This window comes from Oncorhynchus masou, chromosome 5 (genome assembly GCF_036934945.1).
Source record: "Oncorhynchus masou masou isolate Uvic2021 chromosome 5, UVic_Omas_1.1, whole genome shotgun sequence".
Lineage (NCBI taxonomy): Eukaryota > Metazoa > Chordata > Actinopteri > Salmoniformes > Salmonidae > Oncorhynchus > Oncorhynchus masou.
Genome location: NC_088216.1, coordinates 21,583,978 through 21,607,381, shown reverse-complemented (window position 1 = coordinate 21,607,381; position 23,404 = coordinate 21,583,978). Strand labels below are relative to the sequence as shown.

Here is a 23,404-nt window from a genome sequence, read left to right as displayed (position 1 = left end):
AGAATTTAAAAATTGTATGGTTGAGAGGGATGAGGCAAAAGAAATGGCAAACAGGTCTGGCTGTACAACCAATTGGCAAACATACTGCAAATTGAGAAATCATGTGAGTAAACTGAATAAAAAGAAGAAAACTACACTTTGAAACAAAGATAAATTACATAAAGAATGATAGTAAAAAGCTTTGGATTACCTTAAATTACATTTTAGGCAAAAAGGCAAACTCTGCTCCATCATTCATTGAATCAGATGGCTCATTCATCACAAAACCCACTGATATTGCCAACTCATTTAATGATTTTTTTCATTGGCAAGATAAACAAATTTAGGCATGACATGCCAGCAACAAATGCTGACACTACACATCCAAGTATATCTGACCAAATTATGAAAGACAAGCATTGTAATTTTGAATTCCGTAAAGTAAATGTGGAAGAGGTGAAAAAATTATTGTTGTCTATGAACAATGACAAGTCACCGGGATCTGACAACGTGGATGGAAAATGACTGAGGATGATAGTGGACAATATTGACACTCAAATTTGCTATATCTTCAATATAAGCCTACTAGAACGTGTATGCCCTCAGGCCTGGAGGAAAGATAAAGTTATTCCCCTACCTAAGGACAGTAAAGCCCCCTTTACTGGCTCAAAAAGCCGACCAATCAGCGTGTTACCAACCCTTTGTAAACTTTGGAAAAAATTGTGTTTGACCAGACACAATGCTATTTTACAGTAATTGACAACAGACTTTCAGTGCGCTTATAGGGAAGGACATTCAACAAGCACAGCACTTACATAAATGACTGATGATTGGCTGAGAGAAATTGATAAGGCCTGATGGCACACACTTAATATATTGTGAAATCTGTTGTGAATGTATTGTAATGTTTATAAAATTGTATAACTGCCTTCATTTTGCTGAACCCCAGAAAGAGTAGCTGCTGCCTCAACCAGTCTTCATTATACTGTATGAATCCAATATCTTTTATCAGGTACCTTCAAACTGACCTGGAGCCAGTCTGCAGCAATCTGAGAAACCAGCGATCAACCCACCACATTCCATAATCTATCCAGTCCACAATAGCTATGATCTATCTCTTAGAACATATGTCAAAAACCCTGGGCCCTCTGTTTTATAACCACTCTGTTTGGAAAGACGCACACACACACACACACACACACACATGCACACACACACACACGCACACACGCACACACTTAGAAAACATTAGGCTGTTAATAAGGGCCTGCCCAGGAGAGGCTCAGGGGATTGGGTCATTTGTCCGTGTCAGCAGGCAGGCTGTGGTGGACTGGACTGGTCAGCCGTAGGGACGTTAGGGCTGTGCGGGGAGGGAAGTTATGGGTGGGGTTATGTGAGTGAGGCTGTTGGACTATGGGACGGGTGGCTAAGAGAGTATAATAAGACTGTGCTGGATTTGAGGGGACACTCGTTTGTACATGTAAGGCAGGTGGGTTTGAGGGGACACTAGTTTGTACATGTAAGGCAGGTGGGTTTGAGGGGACACTAGTTTGTACATGTAAAGCAGAGGTATCATTCAATGGAGGGCAGACTGCAGCAAGTTTTTGGTCTTTCACTTCAATTAAGACCAAGACAACCAGGTGAGAGGAGTTCCTTACTAATTAGTGACCTTTATCCATCAATCAAGTATAAGGGTGGAGCGAAAACCCGCAGACATTCGGCCATCCTTGGAATGAGTTTGACACGTGATGTAAAGCCAGGTAGGTTTGAGGGGACACTAGGTGACAGTTACAGTAGGTGGTTGAGGCTTTTACAGGTAAACAACAAGATCAATGGGGTTAAGGGGACCATGGTTAGTGGGTACACAGCGATTATGTGAGGTCCCTAAAATATGGGCCCTTGTCTGCCATGGCCCATTGTAGGTCCCTCCATCCCGTGACGGAGCGAGGGACCTTTTCTCTTTTCTTTACCTGGCGTCTTTGGGGTCCCCAGACACAGTGTGTCTCCTCCTCTTCAGCTCTTGAGAGAACCGTCTCTTCCCTGCTGCCCTCATCCTCTCCTGCTCTCCATTCATCCCCCACGAGATCCTCCTCTCCTTCTTCTCGTCCTCTAAAGACTTGGACCTGTGTCCATTCATTTTGGGTTTGCCCACCGTGTGTGTTTGTGTGTATGCAACGCAAGTATTCACAGAGGAACACGATCATGCAAAAAGATTGAAACGTGCTCCCATTAGCATGCAGAAAAAAGACAGACGAAAGGAACACAGACTGATAGAAGAAGGGGCACGACTGACAGAACAACAAACTCCACACTGTGATTTTGATTTCTTCAATATCTTCAATTGGTTCTTGATGCTCAATTACCTTGTAAATGATCTTGTAAGAACATAGCGGGGTACCGACCTGAGCCGCCCGCGCGGGCGTTCTGATTGGATGGACATGTAGGAGGTGCTGCTGAGGCGTGAGGCACTGCTGGCGCGGGATAGGGCCGACGCGTCACTCATGTCACTGTCTGACGAGCGGGCCGACACGTTGTCAGAGCTCCGCCGCTGATCCGCATACATCTGAAGGCGGTGAGAGAGGAGAGAGGAAGATAGTTACTGTACATAGTTACTGTACATACAGTAGGTCCAATAAAATACTGGTGTCTAGCTGAGGTTTATGTGTAGATCTGCTCCCCAACAGTGGTGGAAAAACGACCCAATTGTCATACTTGAGTAAAAGTAAAGATACTTTAATAGAAAAGGACTCAAGTAAAAGTGAACGTCACCCAGTAAAATACTACTTGAGTAAAAGTCTTAAAGTATTTGGTTTTAAATATACTTAAGTTTCAAAAGTAAAAGTAATTGCTAAAATATACTTAAGTATTAAAAGTAAAAGTAGAAATCATGTCAAAGACCAGAAGGCACTATTTTCTTGTTTTTTAAATTTACGGATAGCCAGGGGCACACTCCAACGTTCAGACATCATTTACAAATAAAGCATTTGTGTTTTGTGAGTCCGCCAGATCCGAGGCAATAGGGATGACCAGGGTTGTTCTCTTGATAAGTGCATGAATTTGACCATTGTCCTGTCCTGCTAAGCATTCAAAATGTAACGAGTACTTTTTGGGTTTCAGCAAAAATGTATGGAGTAAAAAGTACATTATTTTCTTTGTAATGAAAAATAAATAAAAGTTGTCAAAAATGTAAATACTAAAGTAAAGTGCAGATACCCCCAAAAACTACTTACCTAGTACTTTCAAGTATTTTTACTTAAGTACTCTAAACCACTGCTCCCCAATACCCAAAGTGGCATCTGTGTTGTAACTGACAATGAAAAAGTAATCAGCATGGAAAACTCTCCAACTTTTTGTGTGTGAAGGACAATGGCCATCTTAAACGACAGTTAATATATTGTAGCTCTAGGTCTAGAACTATATAACTACAACAGAGTTGTAATGTTAAGGTGGACCAGGAAATAGTGCCTGTCTTCCAGCAGAGAGATGCAGCAGTACTGACCTCTCGTTTGGTCTTGAGGTCCGTCTCGGGGTCATGGGATGCTGAAGGCCGGTAGGAATGTACTTTCATGTTCATCTGTCTGGCTCGCTCCTCTACTGCTAGAGCTGGGAGGAAATGACTTAATTAATGAATACAGTAATAATACAGTAAATTACACGAGAAACACGCAACCTCTCAGGTGAATGACAGTGAAGGTGAACGATGTAGGGTGAAGTTGCTCCTAGACGCTGATCTTGGGTCAGTTTTTCATCTCCCCTACTTATGTTTAAGGTTAGGTTTCGGGGAAGGGAAATCTGATCCTAGATCTGTACCAGGGGAAACTACACCCGGGAACAAGGTGAACAGAGGAACAGGAGGTGATTGGAGGTGTTAGACAAGTGTACAGTACTCTAAGTGTCATTGCTCTATTTGAACACTAAGTGGCGCATGCTGTGCATCACTTTCATTAGATGTCATGTACGGAATACTACAGCGTGCACAGAGGGTCATAATTGTTGGGGGATATAAAGAGGGAAAAAGCTAATCACATCTACTGGATAGAAAGGTTCTAAAATCTAAAACATAATATAAAGTTGGGTCAGATACAGTCGTGCCATAGAATTACCTTTTTCATTAGGTTTACTCGCATCAAACGGTTTATTATCTACAGGTATATTTTCTTCATGTACATGGAGGTAGAAGAGAATGAGGAATGTAAAGAAACAGAGAAGATTGAGGAAGAGTACTCAGACAAAATGGTTTTGATTGGTCGTAGTTGTAGGACGAGACACATCATGACACGCACAGACAGACAGACAGACAGACAGACAGACAGACACACACACTCCTTGACAGCCTACCTTGCTCTACACTACTGCTTCTGGCAGGAACCTGTGGCAGCTGTCTGCCCCTGCGACCTGACTGGGGAGTCCCCGTAGGAGGGGAGGGGCTGTGGGTGTGTGTTCTGAGAGAGAGAGACAAGAGGCAGAAAAAGAGAGAATAGGAGAAAGAGAAATGAAATACAAGTGAATGAGTTCAACTCCTCCACAGTAGGCCCATTCTAGCATATATAAAACCCAGGGTGGCTACATCCTTGACCATACACAAGAGAGAACAGATGTGATTGGTTTACTGCTCCCACACCAATAAGAGCAGCAGAACAGTGAGGTATAGGGAGCACAGAGGTCAAAACAGGACAAAGGGGTACAACAAGGGGGTGCTAAGGGGGTATATTTTAGGGCACCAGCATGCACCTGTCCTGTCGTGCTGAGTTAGGGGCAGATCCCCCCAGGGGTGTCTGGTTAAAGGGGCGCAGCGGTCCCCCTCTCCCCCTACTGCCCCTCAGTATAGAGGTGGGCTGGATACGACTGGCATCAACAGGCCACGTGGAAAGAAAAGAACAAACAAACGAAAGAAAGCTAAATGATATAAATGGTAAAGAATGTAAATCATATTCAACATAATGAAGGAACTTATGGCCCACAATGTAAATCATAAAAACACAATGAAGGACCTTATGGCCCACAATGTAAATCATATTCAACATAATGAAGGACCTTATGGCCCAGAATGTAAATCATATTCAACATAATGAAGGAACTTATGGCCCACAATGTAAATCATAAAAACATAATGAAGGACCTTATGGCCCACAATGTAAATCAGACTCAACATAATGAAGGACCTTATGGCCCACAATGTAAATCATATTCAATATAATGAAGGACCTTATGGCCCACAATGAATATCATTTTCAACATAATGAAGGAACTTATGGCCCACAATGTAAATCATATTCAACATAATGAAGGACCTTATGGCCCACAATGTAAATCATATTGAACATAATGAAGGACCTTATGGCCCACAATGTAAATCATATTGAACATAATGAAGGACCTTATGGCCCACAATGTAAATCATAAAACCATAATGAAGGACCTTATGGCCCACAATGTAAATCATAAAACCATAATGAAGAACATAACAATTCAAGAAAACACAGAACTAGGGCGATAGGTCTACTGACAGTACACCTTAACAACGCTCATTTAGAAAAGGTTTTGCTGTGCTGCAAAATTGCATTCACAGCAACGTCACAATTTGTAACAATTCAGATTGACATCAGACATCAACCCATTCTAGTTTTGAAGAGCGACGATCTCCATCCAGATAGAGGACAGGATGAATGAGGGTGTATGAGAGAGGGATGGGGTGAATGAATGAATGAAAGAATGACCTTTACCTGTCAGCCTCCAGGCCTTTCTTGCTGTTACCTCTCTGACTGTCAGGTCTGCCCAGGCTCCCTGACTGCCTGTGACATGGAGGACATGAGAAGAAGACAAAATGGAGGATGGGTAACCCAATGGAGAAACAAAACTAAAGACTCATCTTGAATGCGCGGTCAGCTGGTGTTTTATTTCAAATAAAAGAGATGCTTTGGCTGGAATGATTTTGTTAAAAAAAAAAAATGTTGATGCAACATTTTAGACGACTATGTTGCACTACTACATTGCTTGCTACTAACTGTTCAGAACAGAAACATCACAACACCATGACAACAGAGCACGTGGAAGTCAGATGTGTAGCAGAGGAAGCAGGAAGTCAGGTGCAGGTCACTAAGGTGAAGCAGCAAGAGGAGCAGTAACTACAGCGTTACAACAACCCACCAGCTTACACTGTAATCTAGAACATCTAGGAAAGCTATAAAGTGCAGGGTTAGGGTTAGGTTTAGGGCAGGGCTAGCGCAAGGGTTAGGCTTATGGTTAGAGGAAATCTTTAGTAGCCACGCAGTGCTAAGCAAGTACAGTAGCAGGACTGCAGCTTGGGTCCTGGGAGGTAAGGGTAGGGCTAGATCGGTACCCAGTACCTTTCTTCCTCTGGGGAGGCCTGCTCTACTAAAATCCTGGGGCCTGCGGGCTGTCTGCGGGGCAGAGAGTTGGAGCATCTGGAGGTGTGGTGGGGTGAGGCATCCCCCAAGTGGGGAAACAGGGAGAGGGACACAGTGAGGGAGGGCTGGGTTCATGTTAGTTTAGAATGAGCTAAAATCATTGGGATTCCCTGGCAACTAGAATGCCTCTGCTGGCCAAAACAGTCAGTGACAGTAGGTGGGAATTATTGTGCAGGTCAATGTGAAAGAGCTGTTATTGTGTAGTCACTGTGTTGCTCAGCACCTCTCAATATACACTGAGGAGCTAGTGGTGAACAAAATTGATAGATAACATGCATGACAAGAACGGGTGATGTTGTGTGATGTTGAATCTTTGTTGATTCAACGTATTGATATACTCTGGGAAAATAGAACACTCAAATGATTGTTTTTTTTTACAGTATTTGCGAGAATTAAGAACGTTCAATTACTAAAGAAACATTGTAAACCTAGAAAAGGAGGTGCAGTAGGTTATCTCCTATAGAGGGGGTTGGTGTGTGTCTACCTGTCTTTATCATGAGAGTGGAGGTTGGTGTGTGTCTACCTGTCTTTATCATGAGAGTGGAGGTTGGTGTGTGTGTACCTGTCTTTATCATGAGAGTGGAGGTTGGTGTGTGTCTACCTGTCTTTATCATGAGAGTGGAGGTTGGTGTGTGTGTTACCTGTCTTTATCATGAGAGTGGAGGTTGGTGTGTGTCTACCTGTCTTTATCATGAGAGTGGAAGTCGGTGTGTGTGTTACCTGTCTTTATCAGGAGAGTGGAGGTTGGTGTGTGTCTACCTGTCTTTATCATGAGAGTGGAGGTTGGTGTGTGTCTACCTGTCTTTATCAGGAGAGTGGAGGTTGGTGTGTGTCTACCTGTCTTTATCATGAGAGTGGAGGTTGGTGTGTGTCTACCTGTCTTTATCATGAGAGTGGAGGTTGGTGTGTGTCTACCTGTCTTTATCATGAGAGTGGAGGTTGGTGTGTGTGTTACCTGTCTTTATCAGGAGAGTGGAGGTTGGTGTGTGTCTACCTGTCTTTATCATGAGAGTGGAGGTTGGTGTGTGTGTTACCTGTCTTTATCACGAGAGTGGAGGTTGGTGTGTGTCTACCTGTCTTTATCATGAGAGTGGAAGTTGGTGTGTGTGTTACCTGTCTTTATCAGGAGAGTGGAGGTTGGTGTGTGTCTACCTGTCTTTATCATGAGAGTGGAGGTTGGTGTGTGTGTTACCTGTCTTTATCATGAGAGTGGAAGTTGGTGTGTGTGTACCTGTCTTTATCAGGAGAGTGGAGGTTGGTGTGTGTCTACCTGTCTTTATCATGAGAGTGGAAGTTGGTGTGTGTGTTACCTGTCTTTATCAGGAGAGTGGAGGTTGGTGTGTGTCTACCTGTCTTTATCATGAGAGTGGAGGTTGGTGTGTGTCTACCTGTCTTTATCAGGAGAGTGGAGGTTGGTGTGTGTCTACCTGTCTTTATCATGAGAGTGGAGGTTGGTGTGTGTGTTACCTGTCTTTATCATGAGAGTGGAGGTTGGTGTGTGTCTACCTGTCTTTATCAGGAGAGTGGAGGTTGGTGTGTGTGTACCTGTTTTTATCAGGAGAGTGGAGGTTGGTGTGTGTGTACCTGTCTTTATCAGGAGAGCGGAAGTTGTTGTATGTGTACCTGTCTTTATCAGGAGAGTGGAGGTTGGTGTGTGTGTACCTGTCTTTATCAGGAGAGTGGAGGTTGGTGTGTGTGTACCTGTCTTTATCATGAGAGTGGAGGTTGGTGTGTGTGTACCTGTCTCTATCAGGAGAGCGGAAGTTGTTGTATGTGTACCTGTCTTTATCAGGAGAGTGGAGGTTGGTGTGTGTGTACCTGTCTTTATCAGGAGAGTGGAGGTTGGTGTGTGTGTACCTGTCTTTATCAGGAGAGTGGAGGTTGGTGTGTGTGTTACCTGTCTTTATCAGGAGAGTGGAGGTTGGTGTGTGTGTACCTGTCTTTATCAGGAGAGTGGAGGTTGGTGTCAGGCCTGAGGCAGGTGGTGCTGGCACTCCTCACCCGGTCCAGACTGGGCTGCAGATCACTACAGAAGCACCGAGGGAAGAGAAGGAAGGGAAAAGAGGAAGAGGTGGGACAGAGTGAAAGGAAGCGTGCAAGACAGAGGGAAGGAATGGTAGAGTGAGAAAAAAAACAAAGAAAGAGAGAGAGAATCGAGGGAAATAAAGAGTCCAAGACAGAAGGAAGGAATTGCAAATAGAGGTGGGAGGGGGAAACGAGAGACAGAAAGAAAAGAAGGATCAAACATTAGATACAGAACAAACTTATAAGGGGGTTGTAAACCTCCATTCATTACAATAGCGGTCCTTTGCGGCCACACTGTACAGTCAGTCCACCTGATGAGAAGGTTGGAGCGTTGTCATGGGAACTTGCTCTTGGTGGAGGAGGAGAGTGGACTGGGTGAAATTTGTGTGAGCAGACATACTATAGCACAAATACTCTCTATCACACACACACAATCTCTTTCTCTCTCACTTCTCTCTGGCAGGGAGCCTACTACAGTCGAGGACCTTGTCATTTGTCATGTCATGGTCTTTGTTGCAGCCATGGATGTCAACACAACACTGGAAAAGATGCTGTGTCCAACTGGCATCGCTTGCCTCACATGACACAGAGCCCCAATGTATGCTATGGTTTGCAGTGTGCCAATAAGGACTTAGTTGATCATTGTTTAATACAGTCAACCCTGTTGTATGTCCTGTGGTCTTACACACAAGTTGAGGTTAAGGATGAGCATTCGATCCCTCACAAAGGGATGGACGGTGGAGTGCAAAGGCAGGCCTTTTGGGCGGCGGGAGAGGGTCATCCGTGGGGTTGGTGGTGGAGAGGTGAAGTCCGTTGGGGGTGGGAGGGCAGAGGACAAAGGGAGCGGGGCAATGGGTTTCTTACCTAACGGTGACCTCATCAGTGAACCTGAGCACACGGTGCGTGAGAACGCTACGGGAGGCCGGACCGCCCCCTCCCTGATGCCCCCGGGGAGGCTTGCTCTTTAGGCATGCAGGGAGGGTGTTGCTACACGCGTGTGAAACCGTGGTAGATGGTATAGACGCATGCAAGAAAGGGAAAGAAAACCTAGATTTGACGTACATGCAAAGGGAATAAGAGGCCAAATAATGAACCATGATAAAGACGTACAAGGAAACCCAACAGTGGCACTGAAGTCAACAAACAAACCATATAAAAACAGAAATGCAATAAATATGTCAGATGGACATCCCTGGAGTTCGAGGCACGGAGGAGGAATATCCAGGTTTGACACCAGCATATCACATCTACTCCATCCTAATCCCCATTCTCACTATTTCCTCTCCCCAACTACTGTGTAGTGATGGGGGATTGTCTGATGGAGGCCCAAGACATAGACGACAACAGAGGACACGGAGAAAGTAGGGATGGGGGATTGTCCTGCCGTTCATTATATGTATGAAGATTAAATGTAATGCTGATTATATAAATCCATCTAAACAGATTTTAAATTGCACGTGTCAAAGCATTATAGCACTAGGAAACCAAGTATGTAATATATCTACTGTATATAGGACAGTACATAGGATTATAGTTTTAAAATATACAGTGAAGTACTACCATAGTACTACTGTAACAGATCTGGTCCAGGGTATTCATATTATATAATCAATAATAATTTGGTGGACGCTTATATTTGTCCAATTGGAAATGTGTTTTTTTTGCATATCCCAACTCCCCTGAGACACCCTCGGAGAGTGGTACCACATCGAATCTGTAAAGCTCTGTTAGGGGTCGGTGTGGGGAATCAATTACATTGAGAGAACGTTGATACAACATCATAAGCCACAAAATGTCAACGATGAGTTGAGTTCAGGTTTTGGGGAAGAGTAAAAGGAAAGAGAGCAGGGTTTTCTTATTCTACTCTCTTACCTGTATATGTCCTTGTGTATACCATTGACTAATAGGGGCATTTTGGGTGGTAGTGTATTGCTTGACCTAGCTACGCCCCTGTGTAGTTATTTGAGTGTAGACCGTGCATTGATTGAGGGGGGAAAAACAGAAGAGGGGAAAAAACAACACAATTCTATAAATAAAACAAAAATAACATTAATCTGCTACAGATAAAATGTTCAGACAAAAATGTAATTCACCAAGAGAGATTTTCATACTATTCTGAGATAAACAATAGAGCAATTCTGTAATCTATTATAATCTGTTTAAAACCCAATATAAACTCAATGTTTTTATGGTGTCATGGAGAGTGTGTGGTACTATTTTTGGCCTCTCGGGTGAAAAAATAAGTCCCTTTGTGTCTGGAACGAATTCATCGATATTCTAAAACTAGATAAAGCTGAATGCATTACAAAGACGACTTTCACATTGTCCACCTTCTATGCAGGTAGACAAAAAAGCAAACATTGATGCAGCACATGGAACAGGAACACATCACATTAAACAAAAACATTGCCACGTGATACATAACATACACTCTCTATATCACAACCATAGACTGTAGTATCACTGACCGAGTTAACATGGAGCTGTTGACATTGAATGACAATGCAAAGAATGATGGGTAATACAATAGAAGAAAGATGGTGGGTCGGGACGATAACAGTAACGTTTCTGGCTTTTTGGTTGTTGTTGTTTTTGTTTACCTGTTTGTGTGCAGGCACTCGGCACTCCCGCCTCGGATAGACCTGTGCATCTCGAGGACCTCACTGTGATTGCCATGGCGATGGGTGAACCGAACAACCAGTCAAAAACAACAACGTAAGAGGATGGTCAAATCAGACAAACCCGCTCATGAGAAAAGAAATGAGAAGAAATCATGAAATCATAATTTTGATTCAGCATCAATAATAATAAATATGATATTAACCTTTTAGTAAGAGACTTTTGCATTAGACTGTTAGTCGTATTAGTAATTATTAGTATAGAACAGTACTAATGTAGCCTGCTATTCCACTTGTCCTTGGAGTATCCGACACTTTCAACCTCAAAAATTAAAAGCTAGTTGTCAACCTCTTTGAAATAATTGGGCGTAAAGGAATACTGTACTTCTAAAGGTATTTGATTGCAAATGAACAAAATAAGAAGGAAACCATGTCAGCATCAACTCCTATATTGAACTCAAAGCTCTACTCAAATTAGATACTCCAAAGTATATCCTTATTGTACACAAACACTGGAACTTCACTGCATAACCTGCACACACTCTCTCCCAGCCATAAGCCACCAAACTATTCTCAGACCGGCTGTGATCTTAAACTCCCTGATACATTACCTACAGCGTCTAACGTCTAACCTCCTCCCTAATAAACAAAGGCCACCAGCCACCACAATCTGGGTGATGTTACCTGTCCTCGGAGTACTCGTAGTCCGAGTCTCCAGAGCGGTGCTCCCCGTGGGAGTCATGGTAACGAGAGGGGGAGCAGGAGTGGTGGCGGTTCTGATGGATCTCATCCAGACTCCTGATGGGGTAGGACATAGAGAGGAGTGTTACTGAGGTTTTGGTTACAGAGTGTTACTGTGATAACATTTAGCTAATAACGTTGGTTTTGTCATAGTGTGGACATAAAAGGAAATTGATTTGAGCCATAAGAGTGTGCTGAAGTTTCAACCCAGGGGTATGAATGAATGTGAACAATAGTGAAGACATGAAAACTATGAAATAGCACATATGGAATCATGTAATAACCAAAAAAAGTGTTAACTTCTTAAGGTATAGGGGGAAGCATTTTCACTTTTGGATAAATAGCGTGCCCAATTTCAACTTCCTGCTACTCATTCCAAGAATATAAGATATGCATATTATTAGTAGATTTGGATAGAAAACACTCTGAAGTTTGAATCATGTCTGTGAGTATAACAGAACTTATGTAGCAGGCAAAACCCAGAGGACTAACCGCTCAGAATTTCTTTTTTGAGGTCTCTGTCTGTTCAGTGAGATCTCATTGGGAAACGGTATTTCTTAGGCACTTGTTTTCAGTTCCTACCGCTTCCACTGGATGTCACCAGTCTTTGGAATTTGGTTGAGGTTGTTCCTTTGCGCACTGAAGAAGTACGGCCATCTAGGAAATGGGTAACACTGTTGAGAGTTGCGCAAGACTTGAAAAGTAGCGTTGGTTTGTTGTCTTCCTGTATTGAACACAGATAGACCCGTCTTCAATTTGATAGATTATTAACGTTTAAAAATACCTAAACTTGTATTACAAAAGTAGTTTGAAATGTTTTGGCGAAGTTTACAGGCAACTTTTGAGATATTTTGTAGTGACATTGCGCAATTTGGAAGCTGTTTTTTTCTGGATCAAATGCGCCAAATAAATTGACATTTTGGATATATATGGACTGAATTAATCGAACAAAAGGACCAATTGTGATATTTATGGGACATATTTGAGTGCAAACAAAAGAAGCTCGTCAAAGGTAAGGCATGTTTTATATTTTATTTCTGCGTTTTGTGTAGCGCCTGCAGGGTTGAAATATGCTACTCTTTTTGTTTACTGTTGTGCTATCATCAGATAATGGCTTCTTATGCTTTCGCCAAAAAGCCTTTTTAAAATCTGACATGTTGGATGGATTCACAACGAGTGTAGCTTTAATTTAGTATCTTACATGTGTGATTTAATGAAAGTTTGATTTTTACATAATTTTATTTGAATTTGCTGCGCTGCATTTTCCCTGGCTTTTGGCCAAGTGGGACACAAGCGTCCCCTATACCATAAGAAGTTAAACAAATCAAAATATATTTAAAATGTTAGATTCTTCAATGTAGCCACCCTTTGCCTTGTTAACAGCTTTGCACACTTATGACATTCTCTCAACCAACTTCATGAGGAATTGACGGCGTTCCCACATATGCTGAGCACTTGTTGGCTGCTTTTTCTTTACTGTGTGGTCCAACTCATCCCAAACCATCTCATTTGGGTTGAGGTTGGGTGATAGTGGAGGGCAGGTCATCTGATGCAGCATTCCATGACTCTCCTTCTTGGTCAAATAGCCCTTACACAGCCTGGAGGTGTGTTTTGGGTCATTGTCCTGTTGAAAAACAAATGATAGCCCCACTAAGCGCTAACCAGATTGGATGGCGTATCGCTGCAGAATGCTGTGGTAGCCATGCTGGTTAAATGTGCCTTGAATTCTAAATAAATCACTAACAGAGAAAAGCACCACCACACCATCACACCTCCTCCTCCATGCTTCACGTAGGAACCAAACAAGCGGAGATCATCCGTTCACCTACCCTGCGTCTCACAATTCTATGGCATTCTATGTTGTCTATTTCTTTGTTTTTGGCCGAGTATGGTTCCCAATCAGAGGCAGCTTTCTATCGTTGTCTCTGATTGGGGATCTTGTTTTTGTATATTTGCCTTGTTATATTCTTTGTTGTTTTTGTTGTAAGTTTCACTATTAAAGAATGTGGAACTCTATGCATGCTGCGCCTTGGTCCGATCCTTTCAACAAACATAACATTGTTTAACTTCTCTAGGGTAGGGGGCAGCATTTGGAATTTTGGATGAAAAGCTTGCCCAAATTAAACTGCCTTCTACTCAGGCCCAGAATATAGGATATGCATATAATTAGTCGATTTAGATAGAACACACTAAAGTTTCCAAAACTGTTAAAATAATGTCTGTGAGTATAACAGAACTGATTTGGCAGGTGAAAACCTGAGAAAAATCCATTCAGGAAGTAGGATTTTTGTTGTTGTTGTAGTTTTCTATTCAATGCCATTACAGTATCCATTGACTTAGGCCTCAAATTGCAGTTCCTATGCCTTCCACTAGATGCCAACAGTCTTTAGAAATTGTTTCAGGCTTGTAATCTGAAAAATTAGAGAGTAAGAGCAGTCTGAATGAGTGGACCCTGCGTGTCACAGAGCTTTTTCATGTGCACGACCAGAGAGAATGCCTTTCTTGTTTACCTTTTATATTGACAACGTTATTGTCCGGTTGAAATATTATCGATTATTTAGGCTAAAAATAACCTGAGGATTGAATTGAAACATTGTTTGACATGTTTCTATGAACTTTGTCTGCCTGTTGTGACTGCGTTTGAGCCTGTGGATTACTGAAGAAAACGTGCGAACAAAATGGAGGTTTTCGGATATAACGAGAGACTTTATCGAACAAAAGGAACATTTATTTAATAAATTAATGTCTTCTGAGTGCAACCATATGAAGATCATCAAAGGTAAGTGATGATCAAAGGTTAAGGTTATTAATTAACATACCTTAGAGAGGTTAACACTTTTTTGGTTACTACATGATTCCATATGTGTTATTTCATAGTTGTGATGTCTTCACTATTATTCTACAATGTAGAAAATAGTACAATTAAAGAAAAACCCTTGAATGAGTAGCTGTGTCCAAACCGGTACTGTATATATACAGTGCAATGCAAAAGTATTCACCCCCTTGGCATTTTTCCTATTTTGTTGCATTACAACCTGTAATTTAAATGGATTTCTATTTCGATTTCTTGTAATGGACATACACAAAATAGTCCAACTTGGTGAAATGAAAAAAAATACTTGTTTCAAAAAATGAAAAATGGAAAAGTGGTATGTGCATATGTATTCTCCCCCTATGTGATGAAGCCCCAAAATAAGATCTGGTGTGCAACCAATTACCTCCAAAAGTCACATAATTAATTAAATAAAGTCCACCTGTGTGCAATCTCAGTGTCACATGATCTGTCACATGATCTCAGTATATATACACCTGTTTTGAAAGGGTTGGGTGATGAAAAAATATCAGAAACTTTGAACATCCCACGGACCAACATTAAATACATTATTAAAAAATGGAAAGAATATGGCACCACAACAAACCTGCCAAGAGAGGGCCGGCCACCAAAACTCACAGACCAGACAAGGAGGGCATTAATCAGAGAGGCAACAAAGAGACCAAAGATAGCCCTGAAGGAGATGCAAAGCTCCACAGCTGAGATTGGAGTATCTGGCCATAGGACCACTTTAAGCAGTATATTCCACAGAGCTGGGCTTTATGGAAGAGTGTCCAGAAAAAAGCCATTGCTTATAGAAAAAAAATAAGAAAACCCTGTTTGGTGTTTGCCAAAAGGCTTGTGGGAGACTCCCCAAACATATGGAAGAATGTACTCTGGTCAGATGAGATTAAAATGTATCTTTTTGGCCACCAAGAAAAATGCTATGTCTGGCACAAACCCAACACCTCCCATTACCCTGAGAGCACCATCCCCACATTGACGCATGGTGGTGGCAGCATCATGCTGTGGGGATGTTTTTCATCGGCAGGGACTGGGAAACTGGTCAGATTTGAAGGAATGATGGATGGCTCTAAAAACAGGGAAATTCTTCAAGGAAACGTGTTTCAATCTTCCAGAGATTTGAGACTGGGACGGAGGTTCACCTTCCAGCAGAACAATGACCCTAAGCATAATGCTAAAGCAACACTTGAGTGGTTTAAGGGGAAACATTTAAATGGCTTGGAATGAAGTAGTCATAGCACAGACGTCAATCCAATTAATAATCTGTGGTATGATTTAACGATTGCTGTACACCAACAGGAACCCATCAGCCTTGAAGGAGCTGGAACAGTTTTGCCTTGAAGAATGGGCAAATATCCCAGTGGCTAGATGTGCCAAGCTTATAGAGACATATCCCAAGAGACTTACTGCTGGAATTGCTGCAAAAGGTGGCTTTACAAAGCATTGACTTTTGGGGGGGGGGGGGTGAATAGTTATGCACGCTCAAGTTTTCCGTTTTTTTGGCTTATTTCTTGTTTGTTTCACAATAAAAAATACTTTGCATCTACAAAGTGGTAAGCATGTTGTGTAAATCAAATGATGCAACCCCCCCCACAAAAAAAGTATTTTAATACCAGATTTTAAGGCAGGGAAAGAGAGAAAGAAAAAGAAAGAGAGAGAAGGAGAGAGAGAAAGAAAGAGAGAGAGAGAGGGAGAAAGAGAGAGAAAGAGAGAGCGAGAGAAAGAGGGAGAAAGCGAGCAAGAGAGAAAGGGAAAGAGAGAGAAAAAGAGAGGAAGAAAGAAAAAGAGAAAGAGAGCGAGAGAGAGAGAGAGAAAGAAAGAGAAAAGAGAGAGAGAGAGAGAGAGAGAGAGAGAGAGAGAGAGAGAGAAAGAGGGAGAAAGCGAGCAAGAGAGAAAGGGAAAGAGAGAGAAAAAAGAGAGAAAGAAAGAAAAAGAGAAAGAGAGCGAGAGAGAAAGAGAGAGAGAGAGAAAGAGAGAGAGAGAGAAAAAAGAGAGAGAGCGAGAGAGAGAGAGAGAGAGAGAAAGAAGAATGCAGATGTATGTGGGTGTAGTCTCGTGGAGAACCAGGCAGCGTGACAACAACGTGATTCCGATGTATGGCTACGCAAGACTAGTTTAGGTATAGCTGTGTGATACAAAAACTGCAGCTACCTCTGCATGGGGACGTGTGCAGGGCGGGAGCGGGCCCTTGTTATGTCCTCGCGGTGAGGGGACACAGATCTGGAGCGGTGCTGGGCCAGTCTCTGCTGCTCTGGGACAGTCAGGGTGCTGTTCCTCTCCCTCTCCCTCGAGTTACGCTCTGCACCTACACACATACGGAGGAGGAATCAGCAGTCGTAGCATGTTACCTGCTGACAAAATGTGTCAGCGTTGAGCTCCGCCACTCAACATTCACTACGCCTTCTGGTGATCGCTTGGTTCCCCCAAAACTACAGAGATCATGCTGGTGCTCAGCTTCTATTAATACAGTGGCCCATAGCAGCTCTAGTCTGATCAAACCCATGCCACGTGAGGGAGCTGAGAGGACAAATGATACAGACTGCAAACTGTAGCACATCAGAGTGGGATATTTTACACTGGAAGTTTTTTGTTTACATTTGAAGAGTTGCATTGGATAGTTACACCAGGTATTGAGCTAACTTGTGTACCGGACTGTTTCTGCATTCCACAAAGTTACACCATTGCCAGTTTGCAATGGCAACCAGGCTAAGGCAGAAACTGACTGGCACTCAGGCTAAGTAGCCTTTTATTCTTTTTGAAATAGCCGAGCCAGAACAGCACAGCTCATGTTGACCCTATGGTGCGAATCAGGCACTGGTTTATACACCGTATCCTTGTCTTGTTGTCTTGAGTCACCACTACTTCAGGCTCTACTACCAGACATGCAGGTGACAGCGTCAGTGGAATGGACAGCGACATCACGGCTCTATAGCTCCATGCACTCAGTGCTCCCAGTGGATCTGCTCTACAAGCTGCATTACTACAGTCTGGCAGAGGAGGAGAAAGGATGTGTACAGTATCATGGCAGAACACATACCATAATACAATTGTAGTAATACCATAGTATCGTTGTAGTATACATTGGTATTACAAAAGGCTGGTAGAAGTGCCCTTGCCTGTTTTAAATCAGAGTTAAATCCAAAGTGTGGGGTAAAATTGGGACGTTTTTTTCCCCGATGTAAAACATCTCTGAAGTTGTCAGTTGGGATCAAATGAAGTAGCCCATGGTTTGACAGGCCAGATAGGCTGGGGTATGAGGGGAGCTGTAAAGTGGTCGCACCTCTCTCCTCCAGTGCTGGACTCTCACTACTTGAAGCTGGGTAACAGTAACCATGCCCCCACCCACCCACCTTCAGATACTACCACTATACCTGTATCATCAAACTCTGTGTCAATGATGCGATGGGACCCTGCACAACAGTGGATAGACACGCACACACACACACACAAGGTAGGATTACACACGCACAGTAGGGTAGAGGGTATACACACAGCAGGGTAGAGAGTTTACACACAGTAGGGTTGAGAATTTCCATGGCAGTTGCGATCGATCTCGTACACACAGGAAACAAATTCATAGGAAGTTCATCTTGGCATACTGTAGCAGGGAGAATCTATATGCCGAGGTCAGTGTCCATACACCACACACACACTATGTATATACTGTACACACATACACACACACAAACGCACGCATGCAAGCACACACACTCTCTCGCTCTCTCTCACACACATACGCATGCGCGCGTGCGCACACACACACACACACACACACACACACACACACACACACAACAATACTTACTCTGTAGTTTCTTGCTGGGGCTGTCGTGAGAGGTGTGTCTGCGCGGGAGGTAAGGGGATGGCTGGGGCAGAGGTAGAGAGGACACGTCGTGGGTCTGGAGTTTATACCAGTGAGGGACGTCGTCCAGCAGGGCAGTCTCCAGCTCTATTAGGATCTAGGAGTGAGAGGGAAGAGAGGGAAGAAGGAGTAGGAGAGAAAGTCAGAAACATACAGAACAAGACAACGTCAGCATAGAGGACATGATGGCATCCATCTGTGGTTCTCTGTGCGTGTTTGAGTTTGCAAGTGTGTGTGGATACGTGCAAATGAATGTGTGTGTTTTGTTTTCTGTGTATACTGTATGTTTATGAAGAGTTTCATTTCAAAACAATATATATTCATTTTCACAAATGTTGGTAAATTAGCTTTCGTTGTTTAAAGAAATGATCACAGAGATCTTATCCAGAATGACAGTGAGTGCGTTTATCTTAAGATAGCCAGGTAAGACAAAAACATATCACAGTCAAATATACAGGACAAATATAAATATACAAATATACATTCCATTCCAGCTAATCAATGGGTATATATGTATGTATGTATGTATGTGTGTATGTGTGTATGTGTATGTGTATGTGTATGTGTGTGTGTGTGTGTGTGTGTGTGTGTGTGTGTGTGTGTGTGTGTGTGTGTGTGTGTGTGTGTGTGTGTATGTATGTATGTATGTATGTATGTATGTATGTATGTATGTATGTATGTATGTATGTATGTATGTGTGTGTGTGTGTGTGCGTGTGTATCTTACCTCTCCCAGGAAGTCACTCTCCTCCTCCTGTATTCTAGGTTGGTCCCAGACAGTGATCTCCAGCATGCGTTCTCTGAAGTCCCTGCGGTGGACGTGGGAGTACAGGAACGTCTGGTTCCACTTGGGCCCAGCGCTCTTCTTTACTGTCTTGGTCCTGCGCTTGCTCTTATCACTGGGAACATGACAGGGGAGAAGGCAGAGGAATGTTAGGAGAGGGAAGACGAACCGTAGAAGGAGAGTCAAAGGAAGTCAGCGAGTCATGTATGTATCTGTCACATACTGTCCCCAAATAAGGGTCTGTGACTCACTATAAGGACGATGCAATATAAGAGAAGATAACGTGTTGACAGTGTGTTTAAGTATATTGGTTATTGTTACATTAAAAAAACGATCTGTTTATGTACAATGTTGAACCCCTGTACTGGTAATATACTTCAGTAATTACTGTGTGTTTACACAGGTATAAGAACTACTTAATGTTAACCCTAGTAATATGAGACCGGTTTACCTTCGGTCAGGGAGGAAGTACATCTTGACGTAGGGGTTCCTGGGTCGCCCGTCCGGTCGGGGGGGCAGGTCTATGGCTTGAAGAACGTTGACGATCAGTTGATGGCCCACTTTGTCATACCACAGCTTTACCTAGGAACAACATAATGGGATTAGATGAATTTGACTGAATGGATCCAGTTAGAGTAGACCATTGGTTGTGGATTACACAGGACATTGTGAAAAGGGAAATATAGGCCATTTATCAATCTGTCTGACTGTTTGTTCGTAAATCTGTCCGTTCACCCGCACATCCATGTATCCAGCCTCCCCCCCAGAACAGTCCAGTACAGTCCAGTGTAGATCCAGTACAGTCCAGTATAGTCCAGTGTAGATCCAGTACAGTCAAGTGTAGATCCAGTATAGCCCAGTACAGTCCAGTATAGTCCAGTATAGTCCAGTACAGTCCAGTACAGTCCACTATAGATACAGTATAGTCCAGTATAGTCCCGTGTAAATCCAGTATAGTCCAGTACAGTCCAGCATAGTCCAGTATAGTCCAATGTAGATCCAGTATAGTCCAGTACAGTCCAGTATAGTCCAGTGTAGATCCAGTACAGTCCAGTATAGTCCAGTGTAGATCCAGTATAGTCCAGTACAGTCCAGTATAGTCCAGGGTATATCCAGTACAGTCCAGTATAGTCCAGTGTAGATCCAGTACAGTCAAGTGTAGATCCAGTATAGCCCAGTACAGTCCAGTATAGTCCAGTATAGTCCAGTACAGTCCAGTACAGTGCAGTATAGTCTAGTACAGTCCAGTGTAGATCCAGTATAGCCCAGTACAGTCCAGTATAGTCCAGTGCAGTCCAGTATAGTCCAGTACAGTCCAGTACAGTGCAGTATAGTCTAGTACAGTCCAGTGTAGATCCAGTATAGCCCAGTACAGTCCAGTATAGTCCAGTGCAGTCCAGTATAGTCCAGTACAGTCCAGTGTAGATCCAGTATAGCCAAGTACAGTCCAGTATAGTCCTGTACAGTCCAGTATAGTCCAGTGTAGATCCAGTATAGTCCAGTACAGTCCAGTGTGGATACAGTACAGTCCAGTATAGTCCAGTGTAGATCCAGTATAGTCCAGGGTATATCCAGTACAGTCCAGTATAGTCCAGTGTAGATCCAGTACAGTCAAGTGTAGATCCAGTATAGCCCAGTACAGTCCAGTATAGTCCAGTATAGTCCAGTACAGTCCAGTACAGTCCAGTATAGTCTAGTACAGTCCAGTGTAGATCCAGTATAGCCCAGTACAGTCCAGTATAGTCCAGTGCAGTCCAGTATAGTCCAGTACAGTCCAGTGTAGATCCAGTATAGCCCAGTACAGTCCAGTATAGTCCAGTGCAGTCCAGTATAGTCCAGTGTAGATCCAGTATAGCCAAGTACAGTCCAGTATAGTCCTGTACAGTCCAGTATAGTCCAGTGTAGATCCAGTATAGTCCAGTACAGTCCAGTGTGGATCCAGTATAGTCCAGTATAGTCCAGTAATAGTCCAGTACAGTCCAGTATAGTCCAGTACAGTCCAGTGTAGATCCAGTACATTCCGGTAAAGTCCAGTCAAGTCCAGTACAGTCCAGTAATAGTCCAGTAATAGTCCAGTAATAGTCCAGTATAGTCCAGTAATAGTGCAGTAATAGTCCAGTATAGTCCAGTAATAGTTCAGTATAGTCCAGTACCGTACAGTATAGTCCAGTACAGTCCAGTGTAGATCCAGTACATTCCGGTAAAGTCCAGTCAAGTCCAGTACAGTCCAGTAATAGTCCAGTACTAGTCCATTAATATCCAGTATAGTCCAGTAATAGTTCAGTATAGTCCAGTAATAGTCCAGTATAGTCCAGTAATAGTCCAGTAATAGTTCAGTATAGTCCAGTAATACTCCAGTATAGTCCAGTAATAGTTCAGTATAGTCCAGTAATAGTCCAGTATAGTCCAGTAATAGTCCAGTAATAGTTCAGTATAGTCCAGTAATAGTCCAGTATAGTCCAGTAATAGTCCAGTATAGTCCAGTAATAGTCCAGGATAGTCCAGTAATAGTGCAGTAATAGTCCAGTATAGTCCAGTAATAGTTCAGTATCATCCAGTAATAGTCCAGTATAGTCCAGTAATAGTCCAGTAATAGTTTAGTATAGTCCAGTAATAGTCCAGTATAGTCCAGTAATAGTCCAGTATAGTCCAGTAATAGTCCAGTAATAGCCCAGTATAGTCCAGTATAGTCCAGGAATAGTCCAGTATAGTCCAGTAATAGTCCAGGAATAGTCCAGTAATAGTCCAATATAGTCCAATATAGTTCAGTAATGTCCAGTAATGTCCAGTATAGTCCAGTAATAATCCAGTATAGTCCAGTATATAGTCCAGTATAGTCCAGTAATAGTCAAGTATAGTCCAGTAATAGTCCAGTAGTAGGCCAGTACGGTCCAGTAATAGTCCAGTAATAGTCCAGTAATAGTCCAGTATAGTCTAGTAATAGTCCATTAATGTCCAGTATAGTCCAGTAATTGTCCAGTATAGTCTAGTAATAGTCCATTGATGTCCAGTATAGTCCAGTAATAGTCCAGTAATAGTCCAGTAATAGTCCAGTATAGTCCAGTAATAGTCCAGTAATAGTACAGTATAGTCCAGTAATAGTCCAGTAATAGTCCAGTAATAGTCCAGTATAGTCCAGTATAGTTCAGCAATAGTCCAGTAATAGTCCAGTAATAGTCCAATATAGTCCAGTATAGTCCAGTAATGTCCAGTAATGTCCAGTATAGTCCTGTAATAGTCCAGTATATAGTCCAGTATATAGTCCAGTAATAGTCCAGTATAGTCCAGTAATAGTTCAGTAGTAGGCCAGTATAGTCCAGTATATAGTCCAGTAGTAGTCCAGTAATAGTCCAGTATAGTCCAGTAATAGTCCAGTATAGTCCAGTATAGTCCAGTAATAGTCCAGTATAGTCCAGTATTGTCCAGTAATAATCCAGTAATAGTCTAGTAATAGTCCATTAATGTCCAGTATAGTCCAGTATAGTCCAGTATAGTCCAGTAATAGTCCAGTAATAGTCTAGTAATAGTCCATTAATGTCCAGTATAGTCCAGTATAGTCCAGTATAGTCCAGTAATAGTCCAGTAATAGTTTAGTATAGTCCAGTAATAGTCCAGTATAGTCCAGTAATAGTCCAGTATAGTCCAGTAATAGTCCAGTAATAGCCCAGTATAGTCCAGTATAGTCCAGGAATAGTCCAGTATAGTCCAGTAATAGTCCAGGAATAGTCCAGTAATAGTCCAATATAGTCCAATATAGTTCAGTAATGTCCAGTAATGTCCAGTATAGTCCAGTAATAATCCAGTATAGTCCAGTATATAGTCCAGTATAGTCCAGTAATAGTCAAGTATAGTCCAGTAATAGTCCAGTAGTAGGCCAGTACGGTCCAGTAATAGTCCAGTAATAGTCCAGTAATAGTCCAGTATAGTCTAGTAATAGTCCATTAATGTCCAGTATAGTCCAGTAATTGTCCAGTATAGTCTAGTAATAGTCCATTGATGTCCAGTATAGTCCAGTAATAGTCCAGTAATAGTCCAGTAATAGTCCAGTATAGTCCAGTAATAGTCCAGTAATAGTACAGTATAGTCCAGTAATAGTCCAGTAATAGTCCAGTAATAGTCCAGTATAGTCCAG

General features: G+C 42.5%; 1 protein-coding gene across 9 annotated transcripts in view; it reads right to left on the bottom strand.

Annotated features, from left to right (window-relative positions):
• Positions 1 to 23,404, bottom strand: part of LOC135536872 (regulating synaptic membrane exocytosis protein 2-like) — a 118,106-nt gene that overhangs the window by 13,722 nt on the left and 80,980 nt on the right. For 2 of the 9 annotated variants that reach the window (XM_064963154.1, XM_064963103.1), the window contains 15 exons: positions 19,724 to 19,854; positions 19,216 to 19,387; positions 18,433 to 18,586; positions 17,999 to 18,037; positions 16,779 to 16,932; positions 11,735 to 11,848; positions 11,033 to 11,095; positions 8,344 to 8,433; positions 6,327 to 6,404; positions 5,703 to 5,771; positions 4,711 to 4,824; positions 4,318 to 4,421; positions 3,479 to 3,582; positions 2,382 to 2,542; positions 1,950 to 2,102 (listed from right to left, as the gene is read on the bottom strand). In XM_064963154.1, coding sequence (XP_064819226.1) covers positions 1,950 to 2,102; positions 2,382 to 2,542; positions 3,479 to 3,582; positions 4,318 to 4,421; positions 4,711 to 4,824; positions 5,703 to 5,771; positions 6,327 to 6,404; positions 8,344 to 8,433; positions 11,033 to 11,095; positions 11,735 to 11,848; positions 16,779 to 16,932; positions 17,999 to 18,037; positions 18,433 to 18,586; positions 19,216 to 19,387; positions 19,724 to 19,854 — 1,700 coding nt within the window. The remainder of the gene's footprint in view (positions 1 to 1,949; positions 2,103 to 2,381; positions 2,543 to 3,478; positions 3,583 to 4,317; positions 4,422 to 4,710; positions 4,825 to 5,702; positions 5,772 to 6,326; positions 6,405 to 8,343; positions 8,434 to 11,032; positions 11,096 to 11,734; positions 11,849 to 16,778; positions 16,933 to 17,998; positions 18,038 to 18,432; positions 18,587 to 19,215; positions 19,388 to 19,723; positions 19,855 to 23,404) is intronic. The other 7 variants (XM_064963129.1, XM_064963141.1, XM_064963123.1 and 4 more) reach the window with 6 other exon arrangements.